The following is a 19,220-nucleotide window of genomic DNA, read 5'->3' as shown; positions in this document are numbered from 1 at the left end:
AGAACACATGGTGGAGAATCCCAAATACCACTACAAGTAGGGAAATAAAATAACCAAAGTCTCAACAAAAGAGATCAAGAGACACCAAAGAACACTTCCTGAACGGACAGGCCTTGGACAGTCAAAGAGCCTTCTTTAATACAGCAGTACTCGCAGGTGCAGACTGCATAACAAGCTTTTAAAACTAACAAGAGATACAAAGCTAACCAAAATGACAAAACGGAACTCTCCCTCCAATGAAATTCCAGGAAGAAATGACAGCTAACAAACTGCTCAAAACAGATATAAGCAACATAACTGAACAAGAATTTAGAACAACAGTCATACAATTAATTACTGGGCTTGAAAAAGGCATGGAAGACATCAGAGAAACTATTGCTACAAAGACTATGGAGTTTAAAAATAGTTGTGATGAATTTAAAAATGCTATAAATGAGATGTATAATAAAATGGAGGCATCCAATGCACGGATTGAAGAGGCAGAGAGGAGATTAGGTGAATTAGAAGACACAATTATAGAAAAAGAGAAAGCTGAGAAAAAGAGAGATAAACTGATCCAGGAACACGAAAGGAGAGTTCAAGAGCTCAGCAATACAATCAAATGGAACAATATCCGTATCATAGGAATTCCAGAAGAGGAAGAGAGATGGAAAAGTGCTGAAGGAGTCCTTGAACAAATTATAAGAGAAAACTTTCCCAATCTGTGGAAGGAAATAGACATTGAAATCCAAGAGGCACAGAGAACTCCCCTCAGACTTAACTTGAATCGATCTTCTGCATGACATATCATGGTGAAATTGGCTAAATATAAGGACAAAGGGAGAATTGTGAAAGCAGCTAGGGAGAAAAGGGCCCTAACATACAAAGGGAAACCTATCAGAGTGCTGACAGACCTATCTACTAAAACTTGGCAGGCCAGAAAGAAATGGATGGAAATCTTCAATGTGATGAACAGAAAAAATATGCAGCCAAGAATCCTCTATCCAGCAAGCCTGTCATTTAGAATAGAAGGAGAGATAAAAGTCTTTCCAAATAAACAAAAACTGCAAGAATTAGTCACCACGAAACCAGCCCTATAAGAAATCCTGAGGGGGACTCTATGAGGGAAATGTTGCAAGGAACACAAGATGCTAGAGACACCACCACAAGCATGAATCCTACAGAGAACACAATGACTCTAAATCCATATTTTTCAATAATAACACTGAACGTAAATACGCTAAATGCCCCCAATCAAAAGACATAGGGTAGCAGAATGGATAAAAAAACAAAATCCATCTATTTGCTGTCTATGAGAAACTCATTTTACACCTGAGGACACCTTCAGATTGAAAGTAAGGAGACAGAGAAATATACATCATGCTACTGGAAGTCAAAAGAAAGCTGGAGTAGCTATACTTATATCGGACAAACTGGACTTTAAAGGCAGTAACAAGGGACAAAGAAGGACATTATATAATAATTACAGGGTCCGCCCGTCAGGAAGAGCTAACAATTATAAATGTCTATGCACCAAATACAGGAGCACCTAAATACATAAAACAATTACAAACAAAAACAATCTTATGGATAAGAATGTGCTAACAGCAGGGAATTTTAATACTCCACTTACAGCAATGGACAGATCAACTAGACAGAAAATCACTAAAGAAACAAAGGACTTGAATGACACATTGGACCAGATGGATCTGACAGATATATTTAGAACTCTACATCCTGAGGCCATGGAATTCACTTTCTTCTCAAGTGTGCATGGCATTTTCTCCAAGATAGATCACATACTGGAACATAAAGCAACCTTCAATAAATATAAAAGAACTGAAATCATACCATGCACACTTTCAGATCACAATGCTATGAAACTTGAAATCAACCACAGGAAGAAGTCTGGAAAACCACTAAAAACATGGAGGTTAAAGAATACCCTACTAAAGAACAAATGGGCCAATCAGGAAATTAGAGGAGAAATTAAAAAATATATGGAAACTATGTAGAGTATCATGTCGTCTGTGAAAAGTGAAAATTTGACCTCTTTACCAATTCTGATGCCTTTTATTTTCTTTTGTTGTCTGATGGCTGATGCTAGGACTTCCAGCACTATGTTAAACAACAGTGGTGACAGTGGACATCCCTGTCATGTTCCTGATCTTAGGGGGAAAGTTCTGTTTTTCCCCACTGAGGATGATGTTAGCTGAGGGCTTCTCATAGATGGCTTTTATGGTGTTTAAGTAAGTACCTTCTATCCTGACTTTCTCAAGGGTCTTTTTTAAAAAGGGATCCTGTATCTTATCACATGCTTTTTCTGCATCTATCGACAGGATCATATGGTTTTTATCTTTTCTTTTGTTAATATGATGTATTAGAAAGCGAAAATGAACTACTGGGACCTTATCAAGATTAAAAGCTTCTGCACAGCAAAGGAAACAATCCATAAAACTAATAGGCAACTGACAGAATGGGAAAAGATAGTTGCAAATGACATATCAGATAAAGGGCTAGTATCCAAAATCTATAAGGAACTATAAACTATTTGTAAAAAAAAAACAAACAAAATCTATAAGGAACTGACCAAACTCCACACCCGAAAAACAAACAACCCAGTGAAGAAATGGGCATAAGACATGAACAGACACTTCTCCAAAGAGGACATCCAGATGGCCAACAGACACATGAAACGATGCTCAGTGTCCCTCATCATCAGGGAAATACAAATCAAAACCACACTGAGATACCACCTCACGCCAGTCAGAGTGGCGAAAAAGGAACAAATCAGGACACTATGGATGCTGGCAAGGATATGGAGAAATGGGCACCCTCCTACACCGTTGGTGGGAATGTAAGCCGGTGCAGCCTCTCTGGAAAACAGTGTGGAGGTTCCTCAAAAAATTAACAATAGAACTCCCCTATGACCCAGCACTAGCACTGCTAGGAATTTACCCAAGAGATACAGGAATGCTGATGCACAGGGGCACATGGACCCCAAGGTTCATAGCAGCACTCTCAACAATAGCCAAAACATGGAAAGAGCCTAAGTGTCCATCAGCAGATGAATGGATCAAGAAGATGTGGTTTATCTATACACTGGAATACTACATGGCAATGAGAAAGAATGAAATCTGGCCATTTGTAGCAACATGGATGGAACTTGAGGGCGTTACGCTGAGTGAAATAAGTCAGGCAGAGAAGGACAGATACCATATGCTTCCACTTATAGAAGGATTAGGAGAAACTTAACAGAGGACCATGGGGGAGGAGAAGGGGAAAAATAGTCAGGGAGAGGGAGGGAGGCGAACCAGGAGAGACTCTTGAATGCCGAGAACAAACTGAAGGCTGATGGGGGTGGGGGAGAGGGGAAGGGAGGTGATGGGCATGGAGGAGGGCACTTGTGGGGATGAGCACTGGGTGTTATATGGAAACCAACTTGACAATAAACTATTAAAAAAAAAAATTCAAATGTATACTGAATATGTGTTTTGTTTTTTTACACCAAATTGCCAGATAAACGAGATAAACTAAAAAAGCCTAATGGATTCCAAAACAGTATAACTACAAAAGTTTAATGAACACAATTACTTATCATGTAATACAAACAATATTCCTCCTTTTTAATGTTTTTATGAACTATTAGGTGGAGTGACAGAAAGAATGATGCATGGAAAAGATACTGTGTCTCTGTTTAAAGAATACAACCCTTCCCCTTCAAGCCCTGTCCTCCCTCTGATGCCACCACCATCATTTCCTGCTTTTTCTTTATAAAGGTTACTAAACGTGTTTGTATCGCCAAACAGAAATTGTTGCTCGTTGGCTATTTGGGGATTCTATACAGATACAATCATATGATCCGGATTCTTGTACAAATGGCTATTTTCAGCTGACAAGATACTGAGTTCCGTCTTAATATGGTAGGTTCTGCTGTGATGTCATGTAGTTTCACGACCCTTGCTGTTCCACTGAATGGCCAACTGCATCACAGTTTACTGATCTATTTTCCCGTTTATAGGCATTTGGGTTGTTTCCAGGTTTTTACTCTTTTAAGCAATGCTGCTGTCTTGGGGGCCATGAATTCCAGTACACATCTGCACCAGCTCCCGCAGAGCATACGCCGAGCAGTACAAGCGCCGCTCATACAGTATAAGTAACTCTGATGTTAGCAGATGATGCCTAGTAAGCACTTCTCAAAGTGCTTACCCCAAATGACACTCTTGAAACAGGGTGTGAGAGTCCCCAGGGCTCCCCATCTCCCTATCCACTTGGTGCTGCCAAATCTAATTTTGAGGGCGCGGTGGAATCTCACTGTGACTTTAACTTTCATTTCCTTGACTACCAATCAGTCTGAGCATCTTTTTGTTTTTAAGGTCCATGAGCACTTCCTTTCATGATGGGCCTGTTCACATCTTTAGCCTGACTTTCTATGGAGTTATCTGTCACCTTCTTAAAGACTGAAAAGAACTGTTTATGTATGCTAACTACTGGTTCTTTGTGTTGCAAATGACTCCTCCCACACTGCAGCTTGTCTTAACACTTTCTTTCTTTAAAAAATTTTTTTAAATATTTATTTATTTTTGAGAGAGAACCAGAGCATGTGGGGGCAGGGGAAAGAGAAAGAGGGAGACATAGAATCCAAAGCAGGCTCCAGGCTCTGAGCTGTCAGCACAGAGCCTGACACAGGGCTTGAACCCACAAACCGTGAGATCATGACCTGAGCCAGAGCCGGATGCTTTAAGCAACTGAGCCACCCAGGTGCCCCTACAGCGTCTGTGAAGAAAAAAAAGTATCTAATTTCTTTAAAGAACAAAAACTTATCAAATTTAATGTAATTGAAATTATCCCTTTATTCACTTTTGCATTTATGGCTTCTGCCCTTTATACAATTCACAGTTTTTTCCCACCTAGAAGAAAATAATTCTCCTATGATGTCTTCTAAAGGTTTTAAACTTTTCCCTTTCACATTCTCCCCTACCCTCACTTATTTAGATTGCAAACAGACAACAATAAGTAATGATTCATTATATCATTCCAACATTGTATTTTAGCAGAGAAATAGGAGGCTAAGAAGATAGGACCAGAAGCCAAGGAAATCAATGAAGTTTGCAAACAAATCCAAAGAACAAAGCTTCAGGCAAGTACCTGAGACTCTGAAGACGTGCCTTTCTTACTTACCCTCAAAATATCTCCTGAGAGGGTACCCCTGCCTGGGCCCAGTTCCACCAGTTGGAAAGCTGCATTTTTCCCAGTGGCCATCCATTCACTAATGAACCATATACCTAGCAGCTGTGACAAGGAAAAGAAAAAAAAAACAATACTGAAGTATTATAAAGGGTAAAATAAACAAAACTCCAAAGAAATAGGCACTTTATGCCAGAAAGAAAAATATTTGCCAAGAGCCACATGTGTGTCATTCACTGCACCCGTATACGTACGCACGCCCAGGAGCTTCGTGGAGGCGGCGTTATGCAAAACACCACTGAGGAAGCCCAGAAACAGGAGAGCACCCCTGAGAGGCAGCCCCAATGTAAGAGGCCCTCTGACACAAGGAAGAGGCTAGCACGTCCAGAAAGGTGCTGTTGGACAGCAGACAGACCTATGAAATAAGATGAGGCCGTTCCTTTACGTTCACAGGACTGATAGGATTACATGGCTTTTTAGGCATAATTAACATTTTTAACACCTGGATTCCACTTCCTTTTGTGTACTACTTTCTATTTCTAAATTCATCAGGGGTTTTTATGTGGCAATCAATGAACTGGAATTCCCGAGAAGTCAAAATTTGTCCGGGGGACTTCCGCTGGAGCTATGGTGTGACCACGGGCAGGGAGGGGCCGTAGAGCACGTCTCGCCCCACTAACTCCTCAGGGCTTTGCAACTTTTCTTCCTTCACTTTTCTCTCTCTCTTTCCTCTATTATTCTCTATTCCTCCAGCATCTAAATGATTAAAAATTAAAACTTTTGATGAATCACAAAAGCAAAGATGTAAAACACTCCTAATTACAAAAGAAATCAACCTTATCTCCTCTCAAGTGTTTGTGATATGAGCTTTTTTATTAATGTTTTTTTATTTGAAAGAGAGAGACGTGCAGAGAGACAGGGACCGAGAGAATCCCAAGCAGGCTTTGTCTGCACCTTTCACCTTCTGCATACAGCCCATCATAGGGCTCTGTCTCATCCACTGTGAGATCATAATCTGAGCCAAAATCAAGAGTCAGACGCTTAACCAATGGAGCCACCCAGGCGCCCAGATATTAGCTTCTCTTACAGTTGACATTGACTATTACCTCCCCAAAGATCTGACTTATCTCTGGTGAAGTGATGAAATCTCCTTTTTCTCCTAGCATGTCACGGTACACGTAATATCCCTGAGAGAAAAGAGAAAGTGGAGGAAACGGATTAACTTTCAAATAAGTTTTGTAAAACGGCCCTCCAGAATCTCGTATAATGTATACAATGACATAATCATTTGGTAAGAGAGTTCAGTCTTCTAAATAAGCATGATAAACACCGTGACTTAACTTAAACTTTACAAAGCACCAGTCATGTTGCAGAACTGGCAGAAACACAACCACTCCTTGACCATCGAGGCAGAAGCCACACCACAGCCATCTCCACATCCCACACCCCCCAGCCCCTCCCTGCTCCCACCACCCACACAGCAAGATCCTGCCTGCCCTTCCCTCCCACCTCCTCTTGCAAATTCTCACTCTCTGTCTTGGTGATGTTGTTGCAGAACCTGGATGCTTGTTAAGTGGGAGCGTTGACTTTGTGAAAATTCATCAAGCTACCTACCTGTGGCTTATGCGTTTTTCTGTATGAATGTTTATATCTCCGTGAAGTTTTTTAACTAGCCCTATTTGTCCATAAACCCATGCCAATGCAGATGCGCTCCTTTCTCCCTGCCTGCTTCTCCCTAGAAATCTTACACTCAATAAAAGTGAATCTGCTCCAATGTCACCTTCCCTGACTTCTTCCTCCAGCCTTCCAACCTCAGACTAAATGCAGTGCTTCCTTCATGTACCCCAATGTTCATAGCAGCACTCTCCACAATAGCTAAAACATGGAAAGAGCCTAAGTGTCCATCCACAGATGAATGGATCAAGAAGATGTGGTTTATCTATACCATGGAATACTCCATGGCAATGAGAAACAATGAAATCTGGCCATGTGTAGCAACATGGATGGACCTTGAGGGTGTTATGCTGAGCGAAATAAGTCAGGCAGAGAAGGACAAGTATCATATGTTTGCACGTATAGGAGGATTAGGAGGAACTTGACGGAGGAACAAGGGGGAGAAGAAGGGGGGAAATGGTGGGGGAAAGGGAGAGAGGCAAACCATGAGAGACTCTTGAATGCTGACAAAAACTGAGGACTGATGGATGTGGGGGGGAGGGGGGATGGGCATGGAGGAGGTCACTTGTGGGGATGAGCACTGAGTGTTATGTGGAAACTAATTTGACAATAAACTATTTGTAAAAAAAAATAATAATAATAATAAAAAAAGTAAAAAAAAAATGCAGTGCTTCCTTTATGTGTTTATTTATGTATCTGTGATCCTCACCAAGAAGCATGGCTATTTGGAGGAGAGGACTATCTTACTTTCCATACTGTCCCAAGTTTCAGCATACTGTCTAAACTTCAAGAAATACTCAAGAAGTCTTGGTTAAAAAATCCTCAAAAAAAAAAAAAAAATCCTCTATGCTCCCCAAGCCCCTTCTTTCACCATCTGACTCTTAGCAGGTGACCTGGGCTCCTATCTACAAAGAAATTCAAGAATGTTACAAAATAGGACTTACTCAGCTTCCCGACCCTACCTGACCCCACCTGGCCTCCACCTGCTCCCATTTGTTTCTTGAAACTCAAAGGATGAAATGCCTTCACCTTCTGCTCTTATCCAAACCTAATCACACCATGTGTGCTCTGGACACTGCCTCTCCTCACACAGCCCTCATGCGCCAGGATTCCTTCTCTTACAGCTTTAACTTCCACCTCTCAGCAGCAAAAATATACTTGAGTTATTCCCATCTTAAAAAAATTTTTTTCACTTCATACAGTATCTTCCCTCTGCCTTTTTCTTTCTCTTCATAAGTGAAGAGTTCAGGGATGTTTTTGTGGTGCATTATGAACCACTCTGGTAGCCTAATGAAGGCTATGGATCCCTTCATAGGAGGTTTTTAAATGCAGTACTTTAAAACACACAGGATTACAAATAAATAAATAACTTGAAAAATATTTATCCAATATTTGAAAACTAAGCTGATGCTATAATAATACATATGCATCTTTATAAGTATGTTAATAAACAAAGCCAAACCTAAGGTCTAATAAGTAACAAGGTTTTGAAGCATGGATGAGCACAATGGTATTGTGATACCTATGATCACTCTGTTGGGCATGACAATGTCAGTGATTTCATTTATGCTAAAGTCACAGGTATTACTACTGCCACAGGATGTCCCCTCTATTCATAATGAGGGAAATGCTAAACTTCAGTTAGAAGCTAATGAGGTAAATGCAAATTAAACCCATGAGATACTGCCTCATGCTTGTTAGAAAGGGCTCCATCAAAAACACAAGAGATAACAAAGGTTGGTGTGGGTGTGGAGAAAGGGATCCCTTGTGCACTGTTGGTGAGACTGTGAAATGGTGCCGCCACCATAGAAAACAGTACGGAAAATCTTCAAAAACTTTAAAGTAGAATACCACATGAGCCAGCAATTCCACTTCTGGAATATATCCAAAGGAAATGAAAACATTACCTTGAAAAGATATCTGCATCTCTACGTTCACAGCAGTATTATTTTAACAGGGGAGACATGGAAACAATCTAAGCGTCCGTCAGCGGATGAATGGATAGAGAAACTGTGGTACATAAACAGGAGGGCACATGCAGCCACACAAGGAACATCCCTGGTGCATGTGGTTTGGTGACCAGGGGAGATCGCACATAAGGTACCACAAGACCCCTTTTACACAAGGCTACTACTTTCAAGACCAGAAGACAGAGCTGGTTTAACAAATACATATATACAGAGAGTGAAACAAAATGAGGGGACAGAGGACTATGTCCCAAATGAAAGAACAAGGCAAAATCATGGAAAAAAGTGCTAAATGAAACTCAGATAAGAAATAACCCTAATAGGGGCGCCTGGGTGGCTTAGTCGGTTAAGCGTCCGACTTTCGCTTAGGTCATGATCTCGCGGTTCGTGGGTTCGAGCCCCGCGTCGGGCTCTGTGCTGACTGCCAGCTCAGAGCCTGCAGCCTGTTTCAGTCTGTGACTCCCTCTCTCTCTGACTCTCCTGCTCAGGCTGTCTCTCTCTCTCCTAGAAATAAACAAAACATTTAAAAAAAAGAAAGAAAGAAAGTAATCAGCCTTTAAAAAAAAAAAAAAGAAATAACCCTAAAAAAGAGTTCAAAGTAATGATCATAAAGATACTCACCAGACTTGAGAAAAGAGTGAATGAATGCAGTGAGAACTTCACAAAAAGATAGAAATTATTAAAAAAGAACCAGGCAGAACTAAAGAATACAGTAACTACAATGAAAAATATCCTAGAGGGACTCAAGGATTAGAGCCCCAGCTGATTAGAGGATGCAGGACAGATTAGCAATCCAAAAGGGTAATGAAAAGCAAACAAGCTGAACAGCAAAAAGGAAAACAGAATTTAGGGGCGCCTGGGTGGCTCAGTCAGTTAAGCGTCTAAGTTAGGCTCAGGTCATGATCTCGTAGCTCATGGGTTCAAGCCCCATATCAGGCTCTGTCCTGACAGCTCAGAGCCTGGAGCCTGCTTCGGATTCTGTCTTCCTCTCTCTCTGTCCTTCCCCTGCTCATGATCGGTCTCTTTCTCTTTCAAAATAAATAAACCTTTAAAAAAATTTTTTTAATGAGAACAAGTTAAAGGAATTCTGCAACATCTTCAAGCATAATAGCATTCACATTGTTAGGAATCCCAAAAGGATGAGAGAGAGAGAGGGCAAAAAACTTATTTTAAGAAATAATAGTTGAAAACTTCCCTAATCCAGGGAAGAAAGCAGAGATCCAGGAAGCACAAAAAATGCATAACAAGACAAACCAGGAAGGTACACACCAAGACACATAATAATTAAAACCACATAAAGTAATGATAAAAAGACAATCTTAAAAGCAGCTAGAGGGGCTCCTGGGTGGCTCAGATGGTTAAGCATCCAACTTTGGCTCAGGTCATGATCTTGCAGTTCGTGAGTTAGAGCCCTGTGTCAGGCTCTGTGCTGACACTTCAGAGCCTGCAGTCTACTTTGGATTCTGTGTCTCCCTCTCTCTACTGCTCCCCATCTTACTCACTTACTCTCTCAAAAATAAAGAAACATTTAAAAAAATTTTTTTTAAGCAGCAAGAGAAAACTGTTACATGTTGGGAGCCATCCTGAGCCCACTAGTTGAGAAAACTCCTGGTGAGGTTAAAGCAAGTTTGCACGGTCTCTTGCCAATCAGATGATGACCGATATCCACCCCCACTCAACTATTTCTGCTTGAGCACTGACCCCTAAGGTACCTTGTTGATCTACTCAATATCGGGAGTGACTTGTACCCTTATTCTGGCCCTGGTATGATGATTGCACCTTGTGAAGGAACTTATCGTGGGAACTTCTTCTTTTGATTATGAGAACAGACATCATGTCTCCAGAAGGTCCTGTTTCCCTCCATACTTTCCCTTGAGCTATGAACAGGCTAATGACCCTTACTCATAATAGATTGACCTTTACATGTACAATTCTGTTTCTACCGTTGCATTAGTCCAAGATGTTCATACAGCTCAACATGCAAATCAAATAACCAAAAATGTCTTTCATGCCCTAGCTATTCAAGAAATCATAAATGTAGACACAAATGTAAATGCACTTTAAGAGGCTATTCTATGTATTGGAAATGAGCTAAACTCTTTAAAGGTATGGTTGGCTCTCTGGTGCCGTAAAGAATATAACTGGAAAATCAAGTCTTGACTGGAGACAAAGAGCCTAACTTAGAGAAAAGGAACAGATAAGGGCAGAAGATAAGTTAGTACATACACCTTTGCTAACTGATGGTGTATAGCATCCCCTTCCCTAAGGCCTACTTTCCACAAACACCTTCCCTTACCCTGGCAGCTGTGATGAGGACGGATAAGAGTATCTACAAACCTATGACTTAATCTTAGCGTTATTAAAATGTGAACACCTTGTTATTTTTTTAGTTACTCAACCTCACTATAATTGGGGCAGTTCTGCAAGAAGACTTCTGTATAACGTGTTTCTGTACATTTTCCAAAAACATCTTATCACAAAGAGCTATCCATTGTAAAACTTCCATTTCCTGATGCCATGTTAACATTTGACCTAAAAACAAAGACACCAAAACCGACAGGACAGAGATGCCTGCCTGGTGATCAGAAAGGATCTGAGGGCTCTCTCACTCTCTCTCTCTCGCCGACACCTTCCATCCTTCAGGGACCCCTGGACCTGCCGGAGCCAGCCTCCGACAGTTACATACAAGGGAAACCTCCTAAGGCTATGAGCTGATTTGTTAGCAGAAACTTTGCAGGCCAGGAAAGAGTGATATAGTAAAAGCACTGAACAGAAAAAACCTATAACCAAGAATACTCTACCAAACAAGATTAACATTCAGAATAGAAGGAGAGAAAAAGAATTTACCAAACAAGATAAAGGAGTTCATCATCACCAAACCAGCCTGACAAGAAATGTTAAAGAGAATCTTTTGAGTGGGGGGAAAAATAGAGCCATAACTGAAAGAAAATTATGAGGAAAAAATTTCACAGGCGCAAGCAACCATGTAGTAAAGACAGTAGATTCATTACTTACAAAGAGACAGGAAGGATGTTAAAACACAAAAGAAGTAAAACCAATTACATTGGTCAAGGGATGCACAAAATAAAAAGATGTAAAATATGACAAAATAAAAAGATGTAAAATATGATATTATACACAAAATAAAAAGATATAAAATATGACACCATGTATAAAATGGACATATGATGACCCCTGTCCATCAATGTGGAGGGAGGAGTCAAAATTTAGTGCTTTTAGAAAGTGTTCAAATTTAAGCCACCATCAACTTAATAAAGATTGCTATACACATAGGATGTTATATATGAACACAACTGTAACCATATTTCAAAACCTGTAATACACACACACACAAAAGAAAGGAATCCAAGCTTAACATTAAAGAAAGTCATCAGACCATAAGGAAAGAGAGCAAGAGAAAGGAACGGAGAATAACTATGAAAACAAACAGAAAATGATGAACAAAATGGCAGTAAGTATACATCTATCAGTAATTAAGTGTAAGTGGAGTAAGTGCGCCAATCAAAAGACTGAATGGATAAAAAAATTAAGACCTTTCTATATGTTGCTTACAAAAGATTCACTGCAGACTTAAAGACACATACAGACTGAAAGTGAAGAAATCCAAAAGATATTCCCTGCAAATGGAAGGGGGAAAAAAACCTTTTACCTGACAAAATAGATTTTAAAACAAAGACTATAGCAAAAGGCAAAGGGCATTACATAATGAAAAAGGGATCAATCTGATTGTAAATATATATGCATGCAACATAGGAACATCTAAATACATAAAACAAATATTAACAGACCTAAAAGGAGAAAGAGCAATATAGTAACAGTAAAGGATTTTAACAGCCCACTTACATCAATGGATAGATGATCATATTTTACGTTTATGATAGACGTAAAATCAGCAAGGAAACAACTGCTCTGAAGAACACATTAGACCAGATGAACCTAACAAATATATGCAGAACACACCGTCCAAAAACAGCAGAATCTGCATTCAAGTGCTCATGGAACATTCTCCAGGATAGATCGCATACTAAACCAAAAAACAAGTCTCAATAAATTTAAGAAGACTGGAACCAAATCAAGTATCTTTTCCAACCACAACAGTATGAAATTAGAAGTCAATTACAAGAAATAACTGGAAAAAACAAAGACATGGAGGCTAAAAAAAAAATACATGGAGTACTAAAAAACCAACAGGTCAATAAAGAAATCAAAGAGGACATTAAAAAAATGGAGAGAAATGAAAATGAAAGTACAATAGTCCAACATCTTTGGGATGCAGCAAGAGCAGTGCTAAGTGGAAAGTTTATAGTGATATAGGCCTAACTCAAGAAACAAGAAATATCTCAAATTAACAATCTAAACTTACCTAAGAGAACCAGAAAAACAAACAAAACACGAAGTTAATAGAAAGAAGAAATCATGTTTCAGGAAAAATAAATGAAATAGAGACTTAAAAGAGCAATAAAAAAGATCAATGAAATCAAGAGCTGGTTCTTTAAAAAGAACAAAATTGATAAACATTAAGCCAGACTCATCAAGGGGAGGAAAAAAAAAGACTCAAATAATAAAATCAGAAATGAACAAGGAGAAATAACAACCAACATCACAGAAATAAAGAATTGTAGGTGCGCCTGGATGGTTCAGTTGGTTAAGCATCTGACTCTTGATTTCAGCTCAAGTCATGATCTCAGTTTGTCAGACTGACCTGTGTGTTGAGCTCTGAGCTGATAGCATGGAGCCTACTTAGGATTCTCCCTCTCTCTCTCTGCCCCTCTCCCTCTCTCTCTGCCCCTCTCCCACTCACATGTGTGTGGTCTCTCTAAAAATAAATGAGCAAACTTAAAAAAAAAAAAGAATTATAAGAGAACACTATAAAAATTATATGCCAACAAATTGGACAACTTGGAAGAAACAGATAAATTCCTAGAAATACACAATCTTTCAAAAGTGAAATCAGAAAGAAAGAAATATTTTAACAGACTGATTATTAACAAAACTGAACAATCAAAACACTCCCAACAAACAAAAGTCCAAAAGGAGATAATGTCACAGGTAATTCTACCAAACATTTATTTATTTTATTTTTTTTAAATATTTTATTTATTTCTAGGAGAGAGAGAGAGAGAGAGAGACAGCGTGAGCAGGGGAGGGTCAGAGAGAGAGGGAGTCACAGACTGAAACAGGCTCTGAGCTGGCAGTCAGCACAGAGCCCGACGCGGGGCTCGAACCCACGAACAGCGAGATCATGACCTAAGCGAAAGTCGGACGCTTAACCGACTAAGCCACCCAGGCGCCCCTCTACCAAACATTGAAATAAAAATTAACGCTTATTCTTCTGAAACCATTCCAAAAATCCAGAGGAAAAAAAAAATCCCTTCAAATTCATTCTACAAGCAGAGCGTTATCCTGATATGCAAAACAAAGACACTACAAAAAAAAAAAAAGAAAAGAAAAGAAAATTATAGACCAATATCCCTGGTGAACATAGGTGCAAAGATCTTCAACAATGTACTAGCAAACTGAATTCAGTAATACCTCACAAGGTCATTCACCATGATGAAGTGCGATTTATTCCAGGGATGTAAGGGTGATTCAATATTCACAAATCTATCAATGTGATACATCATTAACAGGCAGGATAAAACCCATACGATTCTCTAAGAGATGCAGAAAAATCATTTGACAAATATATCTGTTCGTGACAAAAACTCAACAAATTAAGTTTAGCGGGAACACACATCAGCATAATAAGAGCTGTACATGATAAACTCACAGCTAACATCATACTTAATAGCGACAAACTGAAAGCACTTCCTCTAAGATCAGAAATGAGACACGGATGTCCACTTGCACTACTTATATTCAACACAGTACTGGGAGTCCTCGCTATAGCAATCACACAAGAAATAAAAGCCAATCAAACTGCTAAGAAGTGAAACTGTCACTATTTGCAAATGACACGACACTCTATGGAGAAAATCCTAAAAACTTCACCAAAAAATCTAGAACTAAAAATGAGTTCAGTAAAGTTGCAGGATACAAAATTAGCATACAGATATCTATTAAAACTAATATGCTAATACGTAGCAGAAAGAAAAATTAAGAGAAGAAGCCCATTTACAAATGCACCAAAGAGAATAAAATACGTAGGAGTAAATTTAACCAAGGAGGTGAAAACAGTTACATAATCAGAAAACTGTACGACACTGATGAAATAGATATTTTTCCAAAGGAGACATTCAGATGCCCAACAGACCCATGAAAAGTATCACATTAGTGATGCTCAACATCACTATCACCAGGGAAATACAAACCAAAACCACAATGAGATATTATCTCACACCAGTCAGAATGATTAGTACCAAAAAGATAAGAAATAACAAGCATTGGCAAGAATGTGGGGAAAAGGGAACCCTGTGTGTACTATTCATGGGAATATAAATAGTGCAACCACTATAGAAAACAGTATGGAAGTTCCTCAAAAACTTAAAAATAAGGACTCCCACACAGTCCAGTAATTCCACTACTGGGTATTTATCCAAAGAAAATGAAAACACCAATTCGAAAAGATATTTGCAACCCTAGGTTTATTGCAGCATTATTTACAATAGCCAAGATACGGGAGCAACCCGTGTCCACTGATATATGAATGGATAAAGAAAATATGATGTATGTGTGCATCTGTGTGTGTATAAACTTATGTTTATTATTTTTGAGAGAGACAGAGAGAGAGAGAGAGAAAGACAGAGACAGAGGGCAAGCAGGGGAGCGGCAGAGAGAGAGAGAAAGGGAGACAGAGAATTGGAAGCAGGCTGCAGGCTCTAAGCTGTCAGCACAGAGCCCGATGTGGGGCTCCAACTCACAGACAGTGAGATCACGACCAAGCTAAAGTTGGACACATAACTGACTGAGCCACCCAGGTGCCCTGTGTGTGTGTGTGTGTGTGTGTGTATCTACAATGGAACACTACTTAGCCATAAATAAAAAATAAAATAAAATCTTAAAATTATGACAACATGGATGGCTCTAAAGGGTATTATGCTAAGTGAAATAAGTCAGACTGAGAAAAACAAATACCATATGATTTCACTTACATGTGGAATCTTAAAAAACAAACAAAATCAGACTCTTAAATATAGAGAACCTGTAGTTGTGGGGGGGTGGGGGTGGGGCAAAACAAATGAAGGGGATTAAGAACAAACTTCCAGTTACAAAATAAATAAGTCATAGAGATGAGAAGCACAGCATAGGATACATAGTCAATAATATCGTAGTAACACTGTATGGTGGCAGATGGTGACACTTAACGGTGAGCAGCGGGTAATGTACAGAATTCTCAGATCACTACATTGCACATCTAAAGCCTATATAACATTGTACGTCAACTACACTTCAATAGTTTTTTTAAATGAGAAAAAAAGTTGTAGTTATACATACACACAATGGAATGTTATTCAGGCATAAAAAAAGGAAATCTACCATTTGCAACAACATGAATGAATCATTAAGGTATTGTGCTAAGTGAAATAAGTCAAAGAGAAAGACAAAGACTGTATGATGTCACTTTATATGTGCTATCTTTAAAAACAAATTCATAGAAAAAGAGATCAGACTTTTGGTTACCATAGGTGGAGGGGGGGGAAGGGAGAATTGGAAGAAGGTGGGCAAAAGGTACAAGCCTCCAGTTATATAAAAACTAGCAAGGATTGATATACAACATGATGACTATAGCGAACACTGCTGTATGAGAGATGGAAAAGTAAAGAAAGTAAATCCTAAGAGTTCCCATCACAAGAAAAAAAATTTTTCCCTCTTTCTTTCCTTTCTTCTTAATGTACCTATATCAGAAGATGGATGTTAACTGAATTCACTGTGGTAATGACACAATACGTGCAAATCAACCCACCATGCTGTATGCCTTCAGCTTATACAGTGATGCATGTCAATGATTTCTCAATAAAATGGGAGGGGAGACGCTAATGCAAATAGTGTAATTTTTATTCCTATACTAGTTCAGAGCCCCTGGTTTCTATTCAAGGACCCCTAGGTTAAGAACTTCTACTTTCAAATGCTAGCTACACTTGTGTTGAGCATAGTATAAGGTACAGTCCTCGAAATCACCATGTTGTACACCTGAAACTATTGTGACATTGTATCAACTATGCTCCAATTAAAAAAAAAGTTTAACAAAATTTTAAATAAAAATTAAGGCCGATTTAAAAAAAAAAAAAAGCCTCTACTCTAAATTTGACAGTTACCTCAAGGCTTAATCCTGGGTAACCTTCTGTTCTCTAAATATATTCTTCCAAATTCCTTGGATTTTAACGCTATCTATATACTGGTGAATAAATTAACATATTCATATCCAATCTTTGTCAAGAACTCCAGACTCTTATGGCCCACCCCTCACTTGCTGTCTCCACCTGGATGTCATTGCCAATACGCACCAAACGCACCTCCCGATGCTTTCCCTTTGCACTGACACAAAAATCTAAATTCCATGAAAGCCTTGAATGAACTCGCTCCTCTTGCAAATTCATCTATCTTCCTCACCATTACCCGCCCCCCCCCACCGTCACCACGCACCAGCCACACTGTTCCCTTTCTGTTCTCTGTGTATGCCAAGACATTTCCCAGCTCACAAACTTTGTAGTTTCCCTTCCTCTCCTGGGAACTCACTCCCAGGTCTTTGCCAGGCTGGCCCATCCCCATGGGTTCCGGGATGGTTCTGTGGATCTCCCCCACCCCCTTTGGCTCAACGATCAGGCTCAGCCACCTACCTGCCAAGGGAACTTTTACAACCCTACTCCCAATGCACTACATATCTGCAATCCCATCCAGATATGTTTTTGTTTTTTCCCTTGCCTTCAGAAGCACTTGGCAACAATTTATAATTATCCTGTTTCCTCATTTATAGATCATTTCCCCAGTACAATGTAAGTGCCATGTTCCACTGTCCACTGCGGCACCCCTAGTGCCCGACATAGTGCCTGGTCCTTTCGGAACCTGAATAAATAATGAATGAACAGATGTTTGCTCTAAAGTTTGCCCCAATGTGAACTGTTGGTATGTAGTATCACGGACTACAGGTATCTAAGTACCCCTGCTTTTATTAAACCTCTGGACTCTGGATCACTCCACCACATCCAACAGCAACAGGCTAAGCCAACCCCAGAAATGCAGATTTCACATTTCGACCCACTAAAAGGTAAAACATTCTAAAACAAAAGAACCACAGGCTTTCACCAAGCGGCTTTATTGAGCAGACAAGAAAATACGGGACAGAGAGCAGGGGGCAGTGCTTAATCCTCGAAGAAGAAAGACCTAGACCTTCCATTCCCAAGAAAACCCAAAATATGTTTCCCATGCCTGCTAACGCCATCCCAACACAGACAATGTTCCAGGCACTAAATTCGTAATTCCAGATGCCTACTGTAGATTTCCCCTGGAGTCCCATCTGCACTTCAGATTCATGTACCGGACTGAATTCTGTCCTTCCCCTCCGTCTTAAAGAGGCCGCTGCTCTTCCTCCTGCATTCCCTTCTCCCAGAGAACTGACACCACTATCTACCATCAATCAGCCCAGGTAGGAAAGACATCCTGACCCTCCTTTCCTAAATTCAATGGGTTACAACCTACCTCTTCTGAACAGCTTTGGAATTCGTTCCCCCTCCCCGGCACTGTCACTGACTTGATCCATCTCTAACCACCTGACATTAATTATTAATTCTCCATCTCCAAGTCTTCGGGAGTGGCTCTTCCCCTGGAGAAGGGGCCACCACTGCCCGGACTGAGGACCCTGGGGCCTCCCTGTGCACACCCCTCCTGGCTCACACCTCAGAGGGCTAGAGCGGGCCTGCTGCTCAGGCTCCCGGACCCGTACCTTGGCGGGGTTGGTCAAGACCTCCTTCATGTACTCAGCCACAGTGATGGGGCCAGTTGCTTTGATTTTGTATATAAGATGCCGCAGCATTGGTGTCACCTGGTTTGCGGCTGGCTCTCTCCCGTAACTGAAGTACTTCCCTCTCCAAAAACAGGGCATGACTGCGAAAAACAGTTAAACAGGAGCATGAAAAAATCTCTGTTTGCAAGTGCAAGCAGCTTCCGAAGCAGCTGCGTTAACTCTTAACCCTCGCACGAAGCACGCCCACCCGGCGCCGGCAGGCACGCACGGTGCCCGCGACCACACAGCTATTTCGGGTCTGAGGCTGGACCCGTCTGCACCACAGAGCGCCCCAGTCTCTCCCACAGCCGGGGCTCCGGCTCGGGGAACGCTTACCCGCGCGAGCCGCGGCGCACAGCGGCCCCACGCCCACCCTCGCAAGGACGCTCATGCCGACCGTCTCAGGCAGCTGCGCCGAGTCCCAGGGCGTGCAGTGAAGCCATTTTCTTGGG

At 40.4% G+C, this 19,220-nt stretch overlaps 1 protein-coding gene across 8 annotated transcripts in view; it reads right to left on the bottom strand.

Moving 5' to 3' along the window:
• The window catches only part of NDUFAF7 (NADH:ubiquinone oxidoreductase complex assembly factor 7), a 32,774-nt gene extending 13,565 nt beyond the window's left edge, over positions 1 to 19,209 (bottom strand). For 7 of the 8 annotated variants that reach the window (XM_039257225.1, XM_039257219.1, XM_039257224.1 and 4 more), the window contains exons 1-4: positions 19,105 to 19,209; positions 18,709 to 18,869; positions 6,273 to 6,353; positions 5,161 to 5,271 (exon numbers count right to left, since the gene is read on the bottom strand). In XM_039257225.1, the coding sequence (XP_039113156.1) occupies positions 5,161 to 5,271; positions 6,273 to 6,353; positions 18,709 to 18,869; positions 19,105 to 19,159 (408 nt within the window). In that variant the 5' untranslated portion in view covers positions 19,160 to 19,209. The remainder of the gene's footprint in view (positions 1 to 5,160; positions 5,272 to 6,272; positions 6,354 to 18,708; positions 18,870 to 19,104) is intronic. The other variant, XM_039257220.1, reaches the window with a different exon arrangement.
• Between the last annotated feature and the right edge of the window lie 11 nt (positions 19,210 to 19,220).

This window comes from Hyaena hyaena, unplaced genomic scaffold (assembly GCF_003009895.1).
Source record: "Hyaena hyaena isolate Hyena2069 unplaced genomic scaffold, ASM300989v1 scaffold_607, whole genome shotgun sequence".
Classification (NCBI taxonomy): Eukaryota; Metazoa; Chordata; class Mammalia; order Carnivora; family Hyaenidae; genus Hyaena; species Hyaena hyaena.
This window is presented reverse-complemented; position numbering and strand designations above follow the sequence as displayed.